Raw genomic sequence first — 16,923 nt, 5'->3', positions numbered from 1 at the left:
GAGAGGGGAGTTCAGGGTTCCAGTTATAGAATGAATAAATCACAAGGCTCAAAGGTACAGCATAGGGAATCTAGCCAGTGGTATCGTCATAGCATCATACATTAACAGATGGGAGCTACGCTTATGGCGATCACGGTGAAACATCCAGAGTTGTTGCATCACATATTACCTTGTGTGTCAGGTAGACCTCCGTTTAAGTAAACGTATCAAAGTTTCGGTTTCTATGTTATGAGTGGTAGTACTAACTCGAGATGGAAAGAGTCAAAGTTCCCAAGGCCAACATTGTTCCCACACTGGTCTTGCCTTATTTAGGTCCATAATAACTAGCAAGACATTCCAAGCCTTCAGGGGCATTCAGCTACCCAAGGACAGAGACTGTGATCAAAATGGTCCTGGTAGTTGTGCCTCTGTTTCTCTATACGCTGCCTGACTATTTTCTTCCCTATGAGCTCCCACTCCTATATCACTCTTCGGCACGGTTCTGTGGCATCCCCCAACCTTTCAATCTTTAGCCTATGAAGCCACACACACCTACAACAAGGATGGGCTCAAATGACCGAGGGTAGGAACCATGTCCTGCTCCTGGAGAACAAGCTAACTGGCAGTCTCAGTCATCCACACAGTCACCTCAACATAGGCATGTTATCACCGATCCAGATGAAGCTCCCTTACTGATTTGACAAGTCAGTCCTACCCCTGCCCAGCCCTACAAGTACATGGGAAGGGCATCACAGATTTAGGAAAAGAGGTGGAGTGAGGAGACAGCTTGCCTTGGGCCATACATCCCTGATGCTCGGAATCTCCACCCCCCACCCCCAATTCCTTGAGAGGATCTAAGCTATCCTCCCTCAGTTGGGGTGGAAGTAGGGGATATCATATTTCTATTTGCTGTAAACAGACTCTTCCCAGCTGCTCAAATGATTTTTAATCTCTCTCATCAGAAAAGCTGAGGTATGCTCGCACCTTCAATGAAACCAACGCACACAAGAGGGTCGTGACCAGGTTTCTGCTTTTGTGTGCGTTGGTACGCTTCATTGAAGGTGCGAGCATACCTCAGCTTTTCTGATGAGAGAGATTAAAAATCATTTGAGCAGCTGGGAAGAGTCTGTTTACAGCAAATAGAAATATGATATCCCCTACTTCCACCCCAACTGAGGGAGGATAGCTTAGATCCTCTCAAGGAATTGGGGGTGGGGGGTGGAGATTCCGAACATCAGGGATGTATGGCCCAAGGCAAGCTGTCTCCTCACTCCACCTCTTTTCCTAAATCTGTGATGCCCTTCCCATGTACTTGTAGGGCTGGGCAGGGGTAGGACTGACTTGTCAAATCAGTAAGGGAGCTTCATCTGGATCGGTGATAACATGCCTATGTTGAGGTGACTGTGTGGATGACTGAGACTGCCAGTTAGCTTGTTCTCCAGGAGCAGGACATGGTTCCTACCCTCGGTCATTTGAGCCCATCCTTGTTGTAGGTGTGTGTGGCTTCATAGGCTAAAGATTGAAAGGTTGGGGGATGCCACAGAACCGTGCCGAAGAGTGATATAGGAGTGGGAGCTCATAGGGAAGAAAATAGTCAGGCAGCGTATAGAGAAACAGAGGCACAACTACCAGGACCATTTTGATCACAGTCTCTGTCCTTGGGTAGCTGAATGCCCCTGAAGGCTTGGAATGTCTTGCTAGTTATTATGGACCTAAATAAGGCAAGACCAGTGTGGGAACAAAGTTGGCCTTGGGAACTTTGACTCTTTCCATCTCGAGTTAGTACTACCACTCATAACATAGAAACCGAAACTTTGATACGTTTACTTAAACGGAGGTCTACCTGACACACAAGGTAATATGTGATGCAACAACTCTGGATGTTTCACCGTGATCGCCATAAGCGTAGCTCCCATCTGTTAATGTATGATGCTATTACGATACCACTGGCTAGATTCCCTATGCTGTACCTTTGAGCCTTGTGATTTATTCATTCTATAACTGGAACCCTGAACTCCCCTCTCCCCTTCACCCACTTTGTCCATCCCCCCACCTCCCCTCCCTTCTGGCAAGAGTCAAATCTCTGCATTTATGGGTCTGTTTCTGCTTTTGCTCTGTTTGTTCATTTATTCCCCTTTTTACATTCTACACAGAAGTGAAATCATATAGGATTTGTCTTTCTCTGTCTGACTTATTTCACTTACCCTCATACCATCTAGGTACATCCATGATGTTGCAGATGGCAGCATCTCATTCTCATTTATAGCTGCGTAATATTTCAGTGTGTGCATGTCTCTGTGTGTGTGTGTGTGTGTGTGTGTGTGTGTGTCTGCGTGTGTGTGTGTGGTCTCTTCATGTATTGGTGGACACTTGGGTTGCTTCCGTATCTTGTCTATTGTAAATAATGCTATAATAAAGATAGGGGTGCATATATCTTTTCAAATTAGTACTTCCATTTCCCTTGGGTAAATAAATACCCAGTAGTGGAATCACTGGATCCTGTGGTATTTGTGTTGTAAATTCATTGAGGCCCCTCCTTAGTGGCTTTCACTGTGGCGATACCAATTTATATCCCATGACCGGTGCACAAGGGTTGTTTTTCCTCCACACCCTGAGCAACCCTTGTTGTTTCCTGTGTGTTGAAACTGAGCCATTCTGACAGATGTGAGGTGAGAAGTCATTGTGGTAACGTTTATACATTTCCTTTTCAACCATTTCACAGCATTGTCTGCCTGTCACATTTGGTTATGGAAACTCAGACTGGGTCTTTCCTGGAGATTTCACAGGGTAGGAGAGGTCGAGGCCAAATAGAGAACAGAAAGCTTTTTTTTAAAACAGGGTCCAAATTGTGAAAGCCCTGTACTCTGGAAAGCGTAAAACACTGATGAAAGAAATTGAAGGTGACGGAAAGAAAGAGAAAGACCTCCGATGCTCACAGATGGGAAGAATACATATTTTTAAAGTGTCTACACTACCCAAAGCCATCTACAGATGTCATGCAATCCCTGTCACCATACCAACAGCATTTGTCACAGAGCTAGACAAACAAGCCTACAGGTTGTATAGAACCACAAAAGACCTTGAACGGCCAAAGCAATATTGAAAACGAGGAACCCTGGAGGTATCGCAATCTCAGCTTTCAAGTTCTATTCCAAAGCTGTAGTAATCCAAACAGTATGGTGGGTACTGGCGTACAAAATAGCCTTATAGCTCAGTGGAATAGAACCGCAAACCCAGACATCAATCCACCACTGTATGGTCAGTTCATCTTCTACACACAGGAACGACTATCCAGTGGGGAAAAGGCATTCTCTTCACCAAATGGTGTTGGGAAAACTGGACAAGCCACATGCCAAAGAATGAACCTGGACCAATTTCTGTACCATACACACAAATAAACTCAGAATGAATTAAACACCTAAGTGTGAGACTTGAAACCATAAAAACAAAAAAAAATCCTTGAAGAGAGCACAGGCCGTCATTTCTCTGACTTTGGCTGTAGCCACATTTTACTAGTTATGTCTCTTGAGCCAAGGGAAATACAGCAAGAATAAAGTTTGGGGACTATATCAACCTACGAAGCTTTTGCACAGTGAAGGAAACCGTCAAAACCGAAAGGCAACCTCTGGAATGGGAGAACAAATTTGGAAATGTTTTGCAAATCCAGTAAAGGGTTAGTATCCACAATGTCTAAAAAATGGATACAGGTCAACATCACCCCCCTCCAAAAGAGCCCAGTTTACAAATGAGCAGTAGACATAACCAGACACTTTTCCAAAGACAACATACAGATGGTCAACAGACACATGAAAAGATGCTCCCCCAAACTACAACGAGATACCACGTCACACCTGTCAGAATGGCTACACTCCAAGACACAAGAAGCAAGTGTTTGCGAGGATGTGGAGACAAAGGAAACCTCTTGCACCGTTGGAGGAAATGCAGATGGGGGCGGGCCCTGTGGAAAACAGTATGGAGGTTCCTCACAAAATTAAAACCAGAACTCTCCTATGATCCAGTAATTGCACTCGTGGATACTACCCAAGAGAATACAAAAACACGAATTCCACGGGACACACACACTCCTGTGTTTATTGCAGCATTATTTCCAACACCCAGCGCAAGCGTCCATTGACAGCTGAGTGAACCAAGACGAAGCCCTATATGAATGTATGTGTGTGTGTATATGTATATCCATACACAGACACACACACACACACACACACACACACACACACACTGTAATATTACTCAATCATAAAACAATGAAATCTTGCCGTTTGCAATCACCTGGATCGAGCCTGAGTGTAATATGGTAAGCAAAGTCAGGGAAAGACAAATGCCATATGATTTTACTCATGTAGCACTTAAGAAACAACAAACGAGCAAAGGGAGGAAACAAAAGGGGAGAGAAAGCAAGAAATAGGCTCTTCACTGCAGAGAAGAAACGGCTGGTTGCGGAGTGGAGGTGAGTGGTGGGAGGGGTGAAAGAGATGATGGGGATGAAGGAGTGCCCTTGTCATGATGAGCACGGGGTGAGTATGGAGTTGGTGAATCACTATATTGTACAACTTAAACTAAGATAACTCTGGATGTTGCGATTACTGGCATTAAAATAAAACTTAATGAAAAAACCAGAGGCCAATTTTAATGATACCAAGAAACTTCGTGCAATAAACAGATAGGCGACCTTTCCCTTAACTTTTTTAAATTGTGTTGTTAAATGAATGAACATGTTTTTCTTTTATTTTTTTTGCTCTAAAGGCTTTCCGACAAACCTGCTCCTGATGATTCATGGTCTACATCATCTAGCCAAGTCTTAGATTTTGGGACCAAGGTAAAGTACCCTCCTGTGAAACTCACTTTCCTGCTCTGAATTGAGGTTTCTCCCTTATTTACTCTGAACATTTAAGAGGAGCCTGTGTATCATCATTTTATGTGTGTCATGGAAAGTTAGCAAGAACAAACCACTTTACAGATACATGACACGTTGAATGTTTTGTTTTGTTTTGTTGTACTTTGGTAAATCGTACAGGTGGAGGCTGATAAAAGAATGGGCTGGAAAATATATAATGACCGTCATATTATATTGGGAAAAGCTTTCCCATCAGGGAGGCAATATGACATTTGCTTAAGGATAAGGATTCTCACTGTGATAGTAACATGACTGATAATACTCATGCCTAAATGAAACCTGATTGGGGTCCAAGTATCTATTGCAGGTCCCCCCCCCCCCCCGCCCAAGGCAAGTTTTATTTTAGTGACATACAGGATTTTCCTTTGGCTCTATCCTTTGTTCTACATTTAGACTAAAATAATATTAGAAAATGTAGAAATTACATGTTTACATTATTTCTCAACATTTACCTTACAAAGCTGTTCTCCTGTAGTTTTCAAATAACTGCATGAAGAGTAAGTTAAAATTGTGCATCTCCCCGAAGAATACGTATTTTGCTGAAAAGAGTAGCTCTATGAGCAGAGGCTCTTCATAGCCAAGTTGTCAACTTTCTGATTTCAGAAATCTTTCCTATTGTAGCTTTGAACACTATCTCCTCCCAGTCCTTGTGTCAGATTCTAAAATTTAAAGCTTCAGACATCTGATATTTATTTCAGTATTCATTTCAAAGCCCCTCAGTCATGATAAGCTCCTGGAGGTTAGGAAACACACTTGTTTGAGTCCTGGAGCTCCTAGAATAACGTCTTGCTTGGAAGAAGCAATGTCATGGTTTTTGAATGTGAATAAATGAGTAGGGAAATGGAATTCCGTAGAATGGAGTTTGAAAAGTAACAAAATACGCATGATATATCACAATTAAATATGTGAATTTAAAAAGTCAGGCTTCAGTTTATATTCTGTTTTAGTGTCTAACATGTATAAACGCAAATGAATTCTATTGAGGAATCAGGAGTTACATAAGAAAGAAGGTTACAGTATATTTTTAGTATCCTCCTATTGTGAGCTTAACATTGCAGAGAAAAAGTCCTCAGCCTTTGCTTGTGTAACCCCATCTGTGTCCCATGACACACATCCTTTGAAGGTTCCCATTTCTTCCTAGAATTCTCATTCCCAATTCTTTCTCCATAGTGAATGTTGACGTGTTAGGAACCTCTCTTTTTCTGTTCTTTTGTTAGTCTAGTAATAATTTCTAGCTTTTCGGAAGCGATAGATGCCAGGAATTGAACAGTTTATTTATAGTGAAAAAAATTAAATTATTTATTACAGCATTTATAACCAGATAACTGTAGAGTGATAAGAGTCAGTATTATTAGGGATATACTGTGAATCAAAGCCTCTCTCTAACATAAATATTAGATAGATAGATAGATAGATAGATAGATATAGATATAGATAGATAGATAGATAGGTATAGATAGAGATAGAGATAGAGATATATATATAATATACAGTTACATACACATATATATTTACACTTATATATATACACACACATACATGTATACACATATATACACACACACACACACACACACACACATATATATATATATACACACACACATAGAGAGAGACATATATCTTTAAACGGTTCAAAAGAGACTATTGTTCATAGTATATTCCCAATCCTACTTATGTACCTGTTGAAAAATGCATGTTGTTTCCACTTACTTTCTTTTGCTCACATTTTTCCTTTTCTTTTTTGTCTTAAGCTCATGCTTGATTGATTGGTCATGTGTTTTTTTTGTTTGTTTGTTTCTTTTTCCCTCTTCTCCCCCCATGCTTTTTACGTTTTTTTAAAAAATTTTAACGTTTATTAATTTTTGAGACAGAGAGAGACACAGAGTGCAAGCGGGGTAGGGGCAGAGACAGAGGCAGACACAGAATCCAAAGCAGGCTGCAGGCTCCGAGCTGTCAACACAGAGCTCAACGTGGGGCTGAAACCCACAAGCCGTGAGATCATGACTCATGAGCTGAAGGTGGATGCTGAACTGACTGTGCCACATACGTGTTCCCCGCACCAGGCTCTTTTTTAATGGTTTACCCCTACCCTAATTTGTCCTTGCAGAAAGTATTTTTTTAGTGTCTGTTCTTTTAGTACATCACTTTCTGTCAACTCCATTGTCAACATATTGGTTATGGAATTCTACTGTCTGTGTGTGGTTTCCATCCAGGACTCATTGCCCCACAAGGTTTATTATTCTTGTTTTTCTCTTTCTTGGAAGGGGCTGAGCTAAATGTTTTTGAAATGTTTGTATTTCTCTTGGAAAGGGAGGGAGAGAGAGAAAGAATGAGCAAGTGCTCGTTGTTGTGATCTGACAATACGCAAGGTATGATCTCAGTCCTTTTATATTTGTGGAGGGCTGTTTTGTGACCCAGGATGTCACTTGGAGTCATTGGAGAATGTTCTATGTGCACTTAAGAAGAATGTGCGTTCTACTGCCGTTGGATGAAAAGATCTTAATATATCGGTGTTGATATCCATGTATATAAATGCATATATATTAGGCCCATATATATCTATGTATATCTGAATACATCTGGTCCAATGACACATTGGATCTGTGTTTCCGTACTGATTTTCTGCCTTGACGATACGCCTATTGCCATGAGTGGAGTCTTAAAGTCGTCTACAATCATGGCATTTGTATGTATACATTTAATCATGTTTGTGATTAATCGATTCATATGTGTGGGCGTTTCACTTTGGGGCCATAAACATTTGCAAGTGTTAGCTCCTCTTGATGGATTGACCCCTTAGTTGTGACCCAATGCCCTTCTGAATCTGTTCCTACAGTCTCTGGTTTAAAATCTAGTCTTTCTGGTGGAAGTGTGGCGACTCCAGCTTTCTTTTGACTTCTAGTAGCATGATAGGTGGTTGCCCATACCTTCACTTTGAATCTGGAGGTGTCCTGGGGTCTAAAATCAGTTTCTTGTTGACAACATATAGATGGATCTTGTTCTTTGGTTTTGTTTTGTGTTTTCCCCATTCTGATTCCCTGTGTCTTTTGATTGGGGCATTGAGTCCATTCACATTCAGAGTGATTAGTTAAACATATGGATTTAGTGTCATTGTGTTATCTGAAGGTTTCATGCTTTTGGTGAGGCCTCTGGTCCTTTGTAGTCTCTGCTGCTTTCCCCTCACAGAGTCGCCCCTTACGATCTCCTGCAGGGCTGGTTTAGTGGTCATGAACTCCATTAGGGTTTGTGTGTCTGGGAAAGCCTTTCTCTCTCTTTCTATTCTAAATGACAGCCTTGCCGGGGAAGGGATTCTTCGCCGCAGATGTTCCCATTCAGCACATTGACCGTTTGCTACCCCTCCCTTCTGCCCTGCCAAGGTTCTTTGGACAGGTCTGCTGCTACCCTTATGTGTCTTCCCTTGTCGAATAAGACCCGTTTGTCCCTAGCTGCTTTCAGAATCCTCTCCTTATCTTTGTAGTTTTCCAGTTTCGCTATGGCATGTCGTGGTGTTGACCTGGGTTTGTTGATTTGGAAAGGAATTCTTCTGTGCCGCCAGGACTTGCATGCCCGTTTGCTTCCCCAGATGAGGGAAGCTCTCAGCTATACGTTGTTCAAAACAACCTTCTGCCCCTTTCTCTCACTCGTCTTCTTCTGGGACTCGTAGGATGTGGCTAATATTTCATCTCACCGAATCACGTCGGTCTCTAGTACCTGCCTCGTGATCTAGTCATTTCCTTCCTTTCCTTTCTCTGCTTCATCTTTGTCCACCATTGGATCTTCTGTTCACCCATTCTGTCTGCTGCTTCTCCCGTCCTTGCTGTCACTGCATCTAGTTTACTTTGTATCTCCTTTACACCATTTCATTTTCAGCGTTCATCGTGACGATTCCTTAGGTCCTTGATCTCTGAAGCAGTAGATTGTCTGCTGTCTTCTGTGCGTGGTTGCAAGCGCAACTATGCGTCTTATGAGTGTCATTCCAAAAATGTGCTCACATATATTGTTTCTGTGTCTTTTGAGCCCTTCTCTGGCTGTCCTTTCTTCCCGGAATGTTTTTTGAGGAGAATTCTTCGATTTCGTCGTTTTGGCTAGATTCCTGCCCTTTATGTGTGTTAATAGCTTGTTCTGTGTCCCACACCTGCGAGTACTACTATATTAAAAAGAGCTCCTACACGCTCCAGGGCCTGGCAGTTGAACAAATGTTTTTGGAGTGTGTTGTGTGCACTCTTTCGGTGCGTCTTTGGCTACTGTTCCCGCTACTTGGAGTGGCGGTCTGGGCCTTCCACCAGGTGTGCTTAGATTTGTTGGTTGAAGTAATCCTGGGAAAAAGGAGAAGAAGGTGGTGAAGTATCCTTAGCCCAAACAAAAAGAGAAATGACTGGAGTGGAAAAAAAGACCAGGCAGTGACTCAAAGGAGCTCTAGGGCTTAATCCAGAAAGAGAGGGAGGAAAATGAAGAAGGAGATCTAGAAAAGTATAGAGAAAATGCGCAATCAAACCCACAAAGAACCAGAACAGAGGAACAAAGGGAGAAAAATATATAGATATATCTCTATCTATCTATCTATCTATCTATGTATAGATATACAGGTATATATTAAGATATACAGATAAATGTAGAGATATAATTAGCTTTGACCCACGTCAACTCGAGACTACTAGGCTGTTTCCAAAGGGAGACGAGGAAAGAGGAGAGTAGAAAGAGGAAAAAGGGAAAAGAGAAGAAAGGGAAAGCAAAGGAAAGAAAAGATGGGCGCGTGGGTGTCTCAGTAGGTGAAGCGTCCGACTCTTGCATTTGGCTCACGTCATGTTGTCGCTGTTGGTGGGTTCGAAACCCCCATCAGGTTCTGCAGTGAGAGCATGGATCCTGCTCGGATTCTCTCTCTCTCCCTCTCTCTGCCTGTCTTCTGCCTGATCACTCACTCTCTCTCTCTCTCCAAATAAAGAAATAAACATTAAAAAAGAAAAGGAAAGACAAAAGAATAATAACTCAAATGAAAACAAACAAACTAAGATAGAAAACCGGAGGAGAGTTGTCTATTGGTGCCTGGGACTGGTGGCTGTGCTGGTCTAGACGACGGGCTGTCTGGTCCCATCAGTGTCAGTCTCACTCCTATAGAGAAGCAGTTACGAGGCACAGAGAGTCAGGGTTTGGTGTAATGGGCCTGCCTCCACGGAGGCTCACTGTCCATTCCCTGAAGCCCCACGATGTTGGTCATGGGGAGAGAAATGGCGACACCCCAATCTCTCCTGCCCACACGAGGTGTCTCAAAACTCACTGTTTAGGCTATCCTCACGGAATAGCCTGGGGAGCCGGCTTGCCTTGCTGCACAGTCCCCTGTGCCACCTGAGCACTGAGCTGGGATTCAAAACCCTGTAGGATCCCGCTTTGCTCGGACCTGGTAGTGGAGTTGCGCCACTCTGCCCAGTGGACAGAGGGCCTCTGGCTCGTGCCTGCACGGTCTTTTTCCCTTGGGCAGGGCAATACCTCCCCTTTCCACCGTACTCAAGGTGTTCTCTCCCAGTGTAGCCCTGAGATTGCTACCAAGCCTAGGGGCGGCTCCCTCCAAACCAGGCATGGGAGGTGGTAGCTCTGGTCTAGAGAAAGTCTGGCCACCTTGAAAATACTGTTTTTTCAGCCTCTAAGGCGGTTTTGCAAAGTAGAAACTGGCTCTCTGGGCCTCTCCTTGGTCTGTGGTCCGGACAGGCTTTCTCATATCCAAAGGCACTTCCCACAGCCTCTCTCTCTACCTTCCTTTCGTTTCTCCACCAAAGGGCTTCCCCCACTCCATGCCTGTGCTGCCCATTTTATTTCTCCCAATTCGCATACACACCCTTCTGTCCCGCCAAGCTGTCACTCTGCACCTGTGGAGATTTTTCTGTCCCTCTGCAGCCTGTATTCCTGGCATTCCAAGTGTTGTGACCTCAATACTGCTGTGTTTGAGGGACAAGGGAAATTCTGATCCCCTCCCCTGCCATCTTAACTCCCCCCTCCACCTTTTACTTTCTTTTTCGCAATTTCAAAGTTGGGTGCCTAATCGACTAAGTCACCCAGGCCCCCCAAGAATACTTGTTTTCAATGGGAAGATGTTCGAAGGCCAATAAAATGGCCCTAGTGTCCAGAAAAGAATGGCAAAGTTAGAATGGGCTTTTGATTTTCTCATGTGGGGCTATAATAAGTTCCAGTAAACTCTTAGTGGAGACATCATATAGGTATACGTTGGACCCTTGAACAAGATGGGTTTGGACTGTGGGAGTCCACATACATACAGATTACTTTTCAATAAATACAGTACCATCCTGTATTTTCTCCTCCATATGATTGTCTTTTTCGTCTTGGTTTTTTTTTTTTTTAATTATTTATTTTGGGAGAGAGAGAGAGGACAGAGCACGTGAGTAGGGAAGCGGGGGCAGAGAGAGAATCTTCATCAGGCTCCAGACTGCCAGCGTTGAACTCAGGAAGTCTAGATCATGAGCTGAGCCAAAGTCAAGAGCCTGACCCTGAACCGACAGTGCCACCCAGCACCCCTCCCTTACGATTTTCTTAGTAACCTTTTCTTCAGTTGATAGTGTAAGGATACAGTATGTAATACATATAACAGGGGAAACATGCATTAATCGACTGTGTATATTGTTGGTAAGCTCAGCATTCCGTTATCCTAACCCTGACCTCCCATGCTCAGTGTACAGAGTCAGTGGCCAAATGAGGCCGAAAAGGTAGATTAGACCTAGAGAGCGTATACAAGCGCTTCTGCTGTAATGTTCTGGTTTTCAATCCATATATACTTTTTGATTTCTAAGTGTAATTGCTTCTAAAGTAGGAAATTCAGTAGGCATTTTTGTTTTTTTGATTTGGTTTTGAGGTTTCAAAAGATATTCGTGGATTTTCGAGTGCATGGCCATCAGAGCCCGTAACCCTTGCTTTGTTCAAGGGTCAACGGTAGAGTGATTTGGTACTTTTGAGATCTTCTCAGTGAGATTAGTGTAAATGTTTTGACCTTAATTACTTGGTCCTTGTATACTGAGTACGTACGAAGCAGTTAGCTACTGAGTGTACAAGTGGAGGGTTTAGGTTGTTGTGGTCGGAGCAGAAAAGTAAGTCAACAGCAATCCGTTATAAGTCACTATAAAGGCTTCATCGATAGGAAATGGACAATGTTAGTTGAGAGAAAATTGGGGGGGCGTTTGTAGTGAGGATGAGGATGAGAGTGGGAGTGGGAATTTTGGTAGTCGGAAAAGATCTGAGAGTGGCAAAAGGTGCCAAGTGAAAGATGAGAAGGACCAGTCGTGTAGACCGTGGCGAGGGACATTCTGGACAGAGAGGACCACGGATCATCATTTTACTCCAATGTCTTGGAGTCAGCAAGTAGTAGGAAGGCTCACTCCATCATCATAATCATTATTATTGTTGTGTGTAAAAAAGAGAGTGTGCATAGGGAAATGAGTGACTAAGACATACATGTTCTTATACTTGCCGTTTGAATGCTTACTACACATTGTGAAGAGTTCCATACCTATATCTACATTGTTTCTGCTACTAGTTCACCGTGATTTTCAGAAAAGTTTTTTCTTACTACTTTGCCATTCGATCCAACCCTTCTTTCGTCAAGAAAAAGGTCAAGCCTTTGTTTCCCTAAACGAAGCAGCAGCTACAACAGTGTTTGGTTGATACTCAACATGATATACTCCAAAGTTTCTGATCATGTGAGGTGTGAATTGACACTGAAACAAATGTCTGCCATTTGATTAGAAGCAGTTTTCATTTATAGCAAGTACATTTTAAAGAATTTGTTTCAAAACTTATTTCAAATGTCCTTTTATTTTGGTCAGGAATGCAAAGGAAGGTGTTTTGTTAGTTCCTTTTTGAAATGTGCATATACAAGCCAGGCTTCTGCCTTTGAAAGTATTTATTCTGGCCTTCCATGATCAGTTTAGAGAGTCAATAGCCAAATGAAGATTCAAAGGGACGCTGAATCAAGAGAGCATATATGAGGTTTTGTATTTAAATGTTTTGGTGTTGAATACATTTTCCTTATTTGTAAGTCTGATTGTTATTAAAATCATAAATTCAGAACTTTTCTCGGAAAAGGCTTAGGAAGTCTTCACGCAACTCATTACTGATGCTACTTTTAACAGAGTATGTCTGAGAAGCCCAACAAAGATGTTCCTCATGTCTCTGGAGCTGTGGATCAGAAAGGGCAAAGGATATTACATGGACAAGTAGAAGGTAAGAACTGTATTTTATTCAAAGGTCATTTGACAGAAGGTTGATTTAAAACAGGAATACTGATATGTTCTAATATCTAAAGAAAACGGCCTGTTAAGTGCACAGGAAAGAGAAAGAGATGTGAAAAGGAGGTAAGTTGCATATCGTATGTGGTGTCAGCAACAGATTAAATTGAGAGTGCCACCAAAGGAGCTAAATGACTAGTTCCCTTTCAAGACCCTGGAAGGCCCGAGGAACCTCAGGAAAGAAGAGAAGAGCCAAAGAGGGAATCATGTGAATGGCAGAGACTACAGGGAATAAATGAAGGAAAGTAAGCCGGTGTGTATGGTGTTTCTACTGGAAGGTGGTAAAATACACTAGTTCTTTAAAGGGAAGAGCAGACTATTGGAAATGCAGCAACACTATCAGGTGAGCTTCTCGTACCAGAATTTGTCAGAGTCGTATCCCCAAATGTTCCCACTCTTACTGTTATCCTCACTGTTGGCAAGACATTAAGGACTGACCTAGCTGATGATGCAGAGTTATGTCCTAAGTACCATGGGTGAACATAAGCGTTTGTAGTCAGCGATAAATGTATATACGTTAATGCCATATAAAATGGGGGTACTTCATACGGTAGTATCCTTTAGGGCAAAATAAGAGAATTGGAAGGAGGGTCACATAAGGAGACATCAAGATAACGCATCGGACATTTTGGATGCCGTATTTGTGACTTTTGATTACTTTGGCAATAACTGCCTTTAATAGGTGAACTATATTTTTAATGTTCTAGGAAAATAAGGAAAAGAAACAAAAGCACACTATAATCAGTAGTATGTTTTCATATTCTGTCTGACAGTTCTGATTGTTGTAGAATGATCCCTGGTACTTCTTTGATTCCTATCTGCCAGAAAAATGAACTAAGTCCTAGGTAGTTGGAGAAAATTAACTGATTTTTCATATTTCAGAGAACTTTTATATGGTAGAACATAGGGGCAATCACCAGGATTTGCTCTCTCTCTCTCTCTCTCTCTCTCTCTCTCTTTTCGGAGTAAAATAAGATTGTTGCTTGTTTCACACTTTCTGACATCATGATTTCATGTATTCCTTTTAAACCTTTCTTCAAATGGATATATAGGGATGTAGGAATTTTCAAGTCAAATACCAAGAAAAGAGATTCCAGGAAAGGTATTCTGTGACATAACCTTCTGACTGTAACCACGTGTAAGACATCAACCCAAATAATAAAATTTCACAAAGTGCAGTTGTGTTAGAGGCATCCCAGTGACACCCAGATTTGATGATTCACTAGAAGAGCTCACAGGACTCCGCATATAGTTGTAGTCATGCGTGTGGATTGGTATGGGGACAGGCTAGAAAGGCCAATCAGCACCGAGCAATGGTGCACGGGGTGAAAGGCCAGAGGAAACCAAGCGCAGGCTTCCAGGAATCCTTTCTCTATGGAGTTGGCAGGATGTGCTAAATTCCTCCAGCATGAAATTAGGACAGCACAAGTGAAATGTTGTGGGCCAGTACGAGGCTTATGGATACTCAGTGCCCGAGGTTTTCATCAAATGCTAATCACATAGGCATCTTCTCCTTAGCATGTCCCAAAATTCCAGGTTTCCAGAAAGGAAATCAAGTGTACGGCCTTAAGCACATTGAGTGTAGCAGCACTTAGGCACAGTGAACCACTCTTAACCAGCTAGCGAATGGTGGGAACCCTCCTTAAATCCAAGATCCCAGGGAACAGCCAAGGGCCAGTCATTCAAGTAGGATGTTCTGAGGGTAGCCATCTTCGGCCTGCTGGGTGAAATCTGTTCTGCATAGGAATTATAGCCCTGACGTCATTTTTGGTGGTGTCTTCAAATTGTTTTACTAGCAAGTAACATGACGGTTACCATGGTACTGGTTTCAGTTTCATCATCCATATGAAGTAGGTATTTGTGTAAAAAGTACTAGGGCAATATTAGTTCATTATCATCTTTTTATTTTTTTATGTGATTAAGCTTTCATTATGATTCTTCGGTGTGATCAACATAATAATTTTTGATTTAAAATTAGAATGAAAATCTCTTAATTATCTGGAAGTCCCAGGTTTGATTCCTATGGTGCTGAACCCTGTTTGTAGGTATAAGATTTCGGATCATATTCATCAATTGTTTTCTTGCCTAAGTATACAAATAACTGTTGTATTTTTGTGTTTTGTTTATGCATTTTCATATACTTCCAAATGGGAGACAGTACCCCTATTGTGTTACTTTGATCTCTATTTTAATGTTCAAGGTGACTGTATCATGAGTTAGTATATGCTAAGAGTAGCTTCAATGGATACCATATTTTGTTGTTTTTGTTGTTTCATACATTTAATAAGCCTGATTTTTGACATCAGTTTTAAGTTCACAGCAAAATATCATAGGAAGTACAGAGAGTCTCCATATACCATACCGCGCTCCCGTACACGCCTAGCCTCCCCTGCTGTTAACATCTGGCACGACAGTGGTCCATTTTTAGTAGGATTTTTGTTTTTCAGTTCCTTGCTTTAGTTTTGAGCGAGAGAGCATGCATGCGTGTGAGCAGCCAAGGGGCAGAGGGAGAGGGGGGAAAGAATCCTGTGCTGTCAGCACAGAGCCTGATGCAGGACTTGATCCCATGAACAGTGAGATCATGACCTGAGCTCATATCCAGAGTTGGACGCTGAAGCAACTGAGCCACCCAGGCACCCTGACGACAGTGGTGCATTTTCTCTGGACACGAACTGTTCATTTGGAGGCCAAGTCTCTAATGTGCATTAGTGTTCAGCCTTGGTGTTATACATTCTATGAGTTTTAACAATGTGTAAGGATGTGAATCCACCTTTGTGGTATCGTGTGAAAGAGTTGCACTGCCTTAAAAGTCCTCTGTGCTGTGCCCGTTTATCCCTACGTTCACCCCAACCCTTAGCTCCATAGCCTTGCTCTTTCCAGGTGTCATATAGTTAGAATCATAGAGTGGATGTCTTTGAATGTTTAGAAAGTGAAAATATCCTGGCAATTGAATGTAGGCATTCAAGCTATTCTTTGCCCTTTGTTTCGTTTAGTTGCTCATCAGTAGAGGATCTGATGGCCTCTGCCTCCCATGAAAAAAAGTATGATTTCTCTAGATGTGTGTCACCTAATGGGGAGGGTTGAGAAAAATGACATCATGAACCACTACAGAGCACTCACATTGGGATCCTCCTCCTCTGTGATGTGCGGTGGGTCTAGATAGACTCTCTAGCAATGGAAGGAGACAGCCTCAAGAGGTTAGAACGATATCAAACTGGAATGCCAAATCTTTCCTTCTTGCCTTGCCAGTGGAAATAAGGCCAGGGAGAGTCTGTTTGCTATGGTTTGGCCATGCTGCAAAGTACAATGGCTATAGAGCACACGTTGTGAGGGGGTGTTTCCTCCTAAGACTGAGGAGTGTCTGCTGAAGAGCTGGGGAAGTTCTGCCGTGTTCCCGCAAAATAAAGATACTCTCTTTCAACTCCTCTAGGAGTGGAAGTCCAGAAAAATCATGCTAGTTTCAGTCTGACATTGGCCGCTCATGATAATCATTCTCCTAACGCTACCAGTTGCCTCCAGTGCCATAGAGTCGGTCAGTGATGGCCATTGTAAACATCAGTTCCCCTGTAGGTGTCAAATTCTGATAAAACCCATTCTTGCTTTTGGTCAATATAGAGGAGAAAGTAAGATTTCTTAGTGCTTTAAGCCTACGAATGGTCTAATTACCATTCAGTGTAGCGTGGTTTCCAGGTGTGGTCCCAAAGCAATACTTTTTCACAAATCGTAAGCCGTACACTT

General features: G+C 42.4%; 1 protein-coding gene across 1 annotated transcript in view; it reads left to right on the top strand.

The window, feature by feature from the left end:
* The first annotated feature begins 4,722 nt into the window (after window positions 1–4,722).
* LOC122478365 (ankyrin repeat domain-containing protein 26-like) overlaps window positions 4,723–16,923 on the top strand; it is a 43,434-nt gene continuing 31,233 nt past the window's right edge. Inside the window, exons 1-2 of the mRNA XM_043572007.1 lie at window positions 4,723–4,816; window positions 13,030–13,120. Of these exons, the coding sequence (XP_043427942.1) occupies window positions 13,033–13,120 (88 nt within the window). The 5' untranslated portion in view covers window positions 4,723–4,816; window positions 13,030–13,032. The remainder of the gene's footprint in view (window positions 4,817–13,029; window positions 13,121–16,923) is intronic.

The sequence above is a fragment of the Prionailurus bengalensis genome, unplaced genomic scaffold, assembly GCF_016509475.1.
Source record: "Prionailurus bengalensis isolate Pbe53 unplaced genomic scaffold, Fcat_Pben_1.1_paternal_pri Un_scaffold_55, whole genome shotgun sequence".
Lineage (NCBI taxonomy): Eukaryota > Metazoa > Chordata > Mammalia > Carnivora > Felidae > Prionailurus > Prionailurus bengalensis.
Note: the sequence above shows the minus strand (reverse complement) of the source record. Positions and strands in the feature narration are given on the sequence as shown.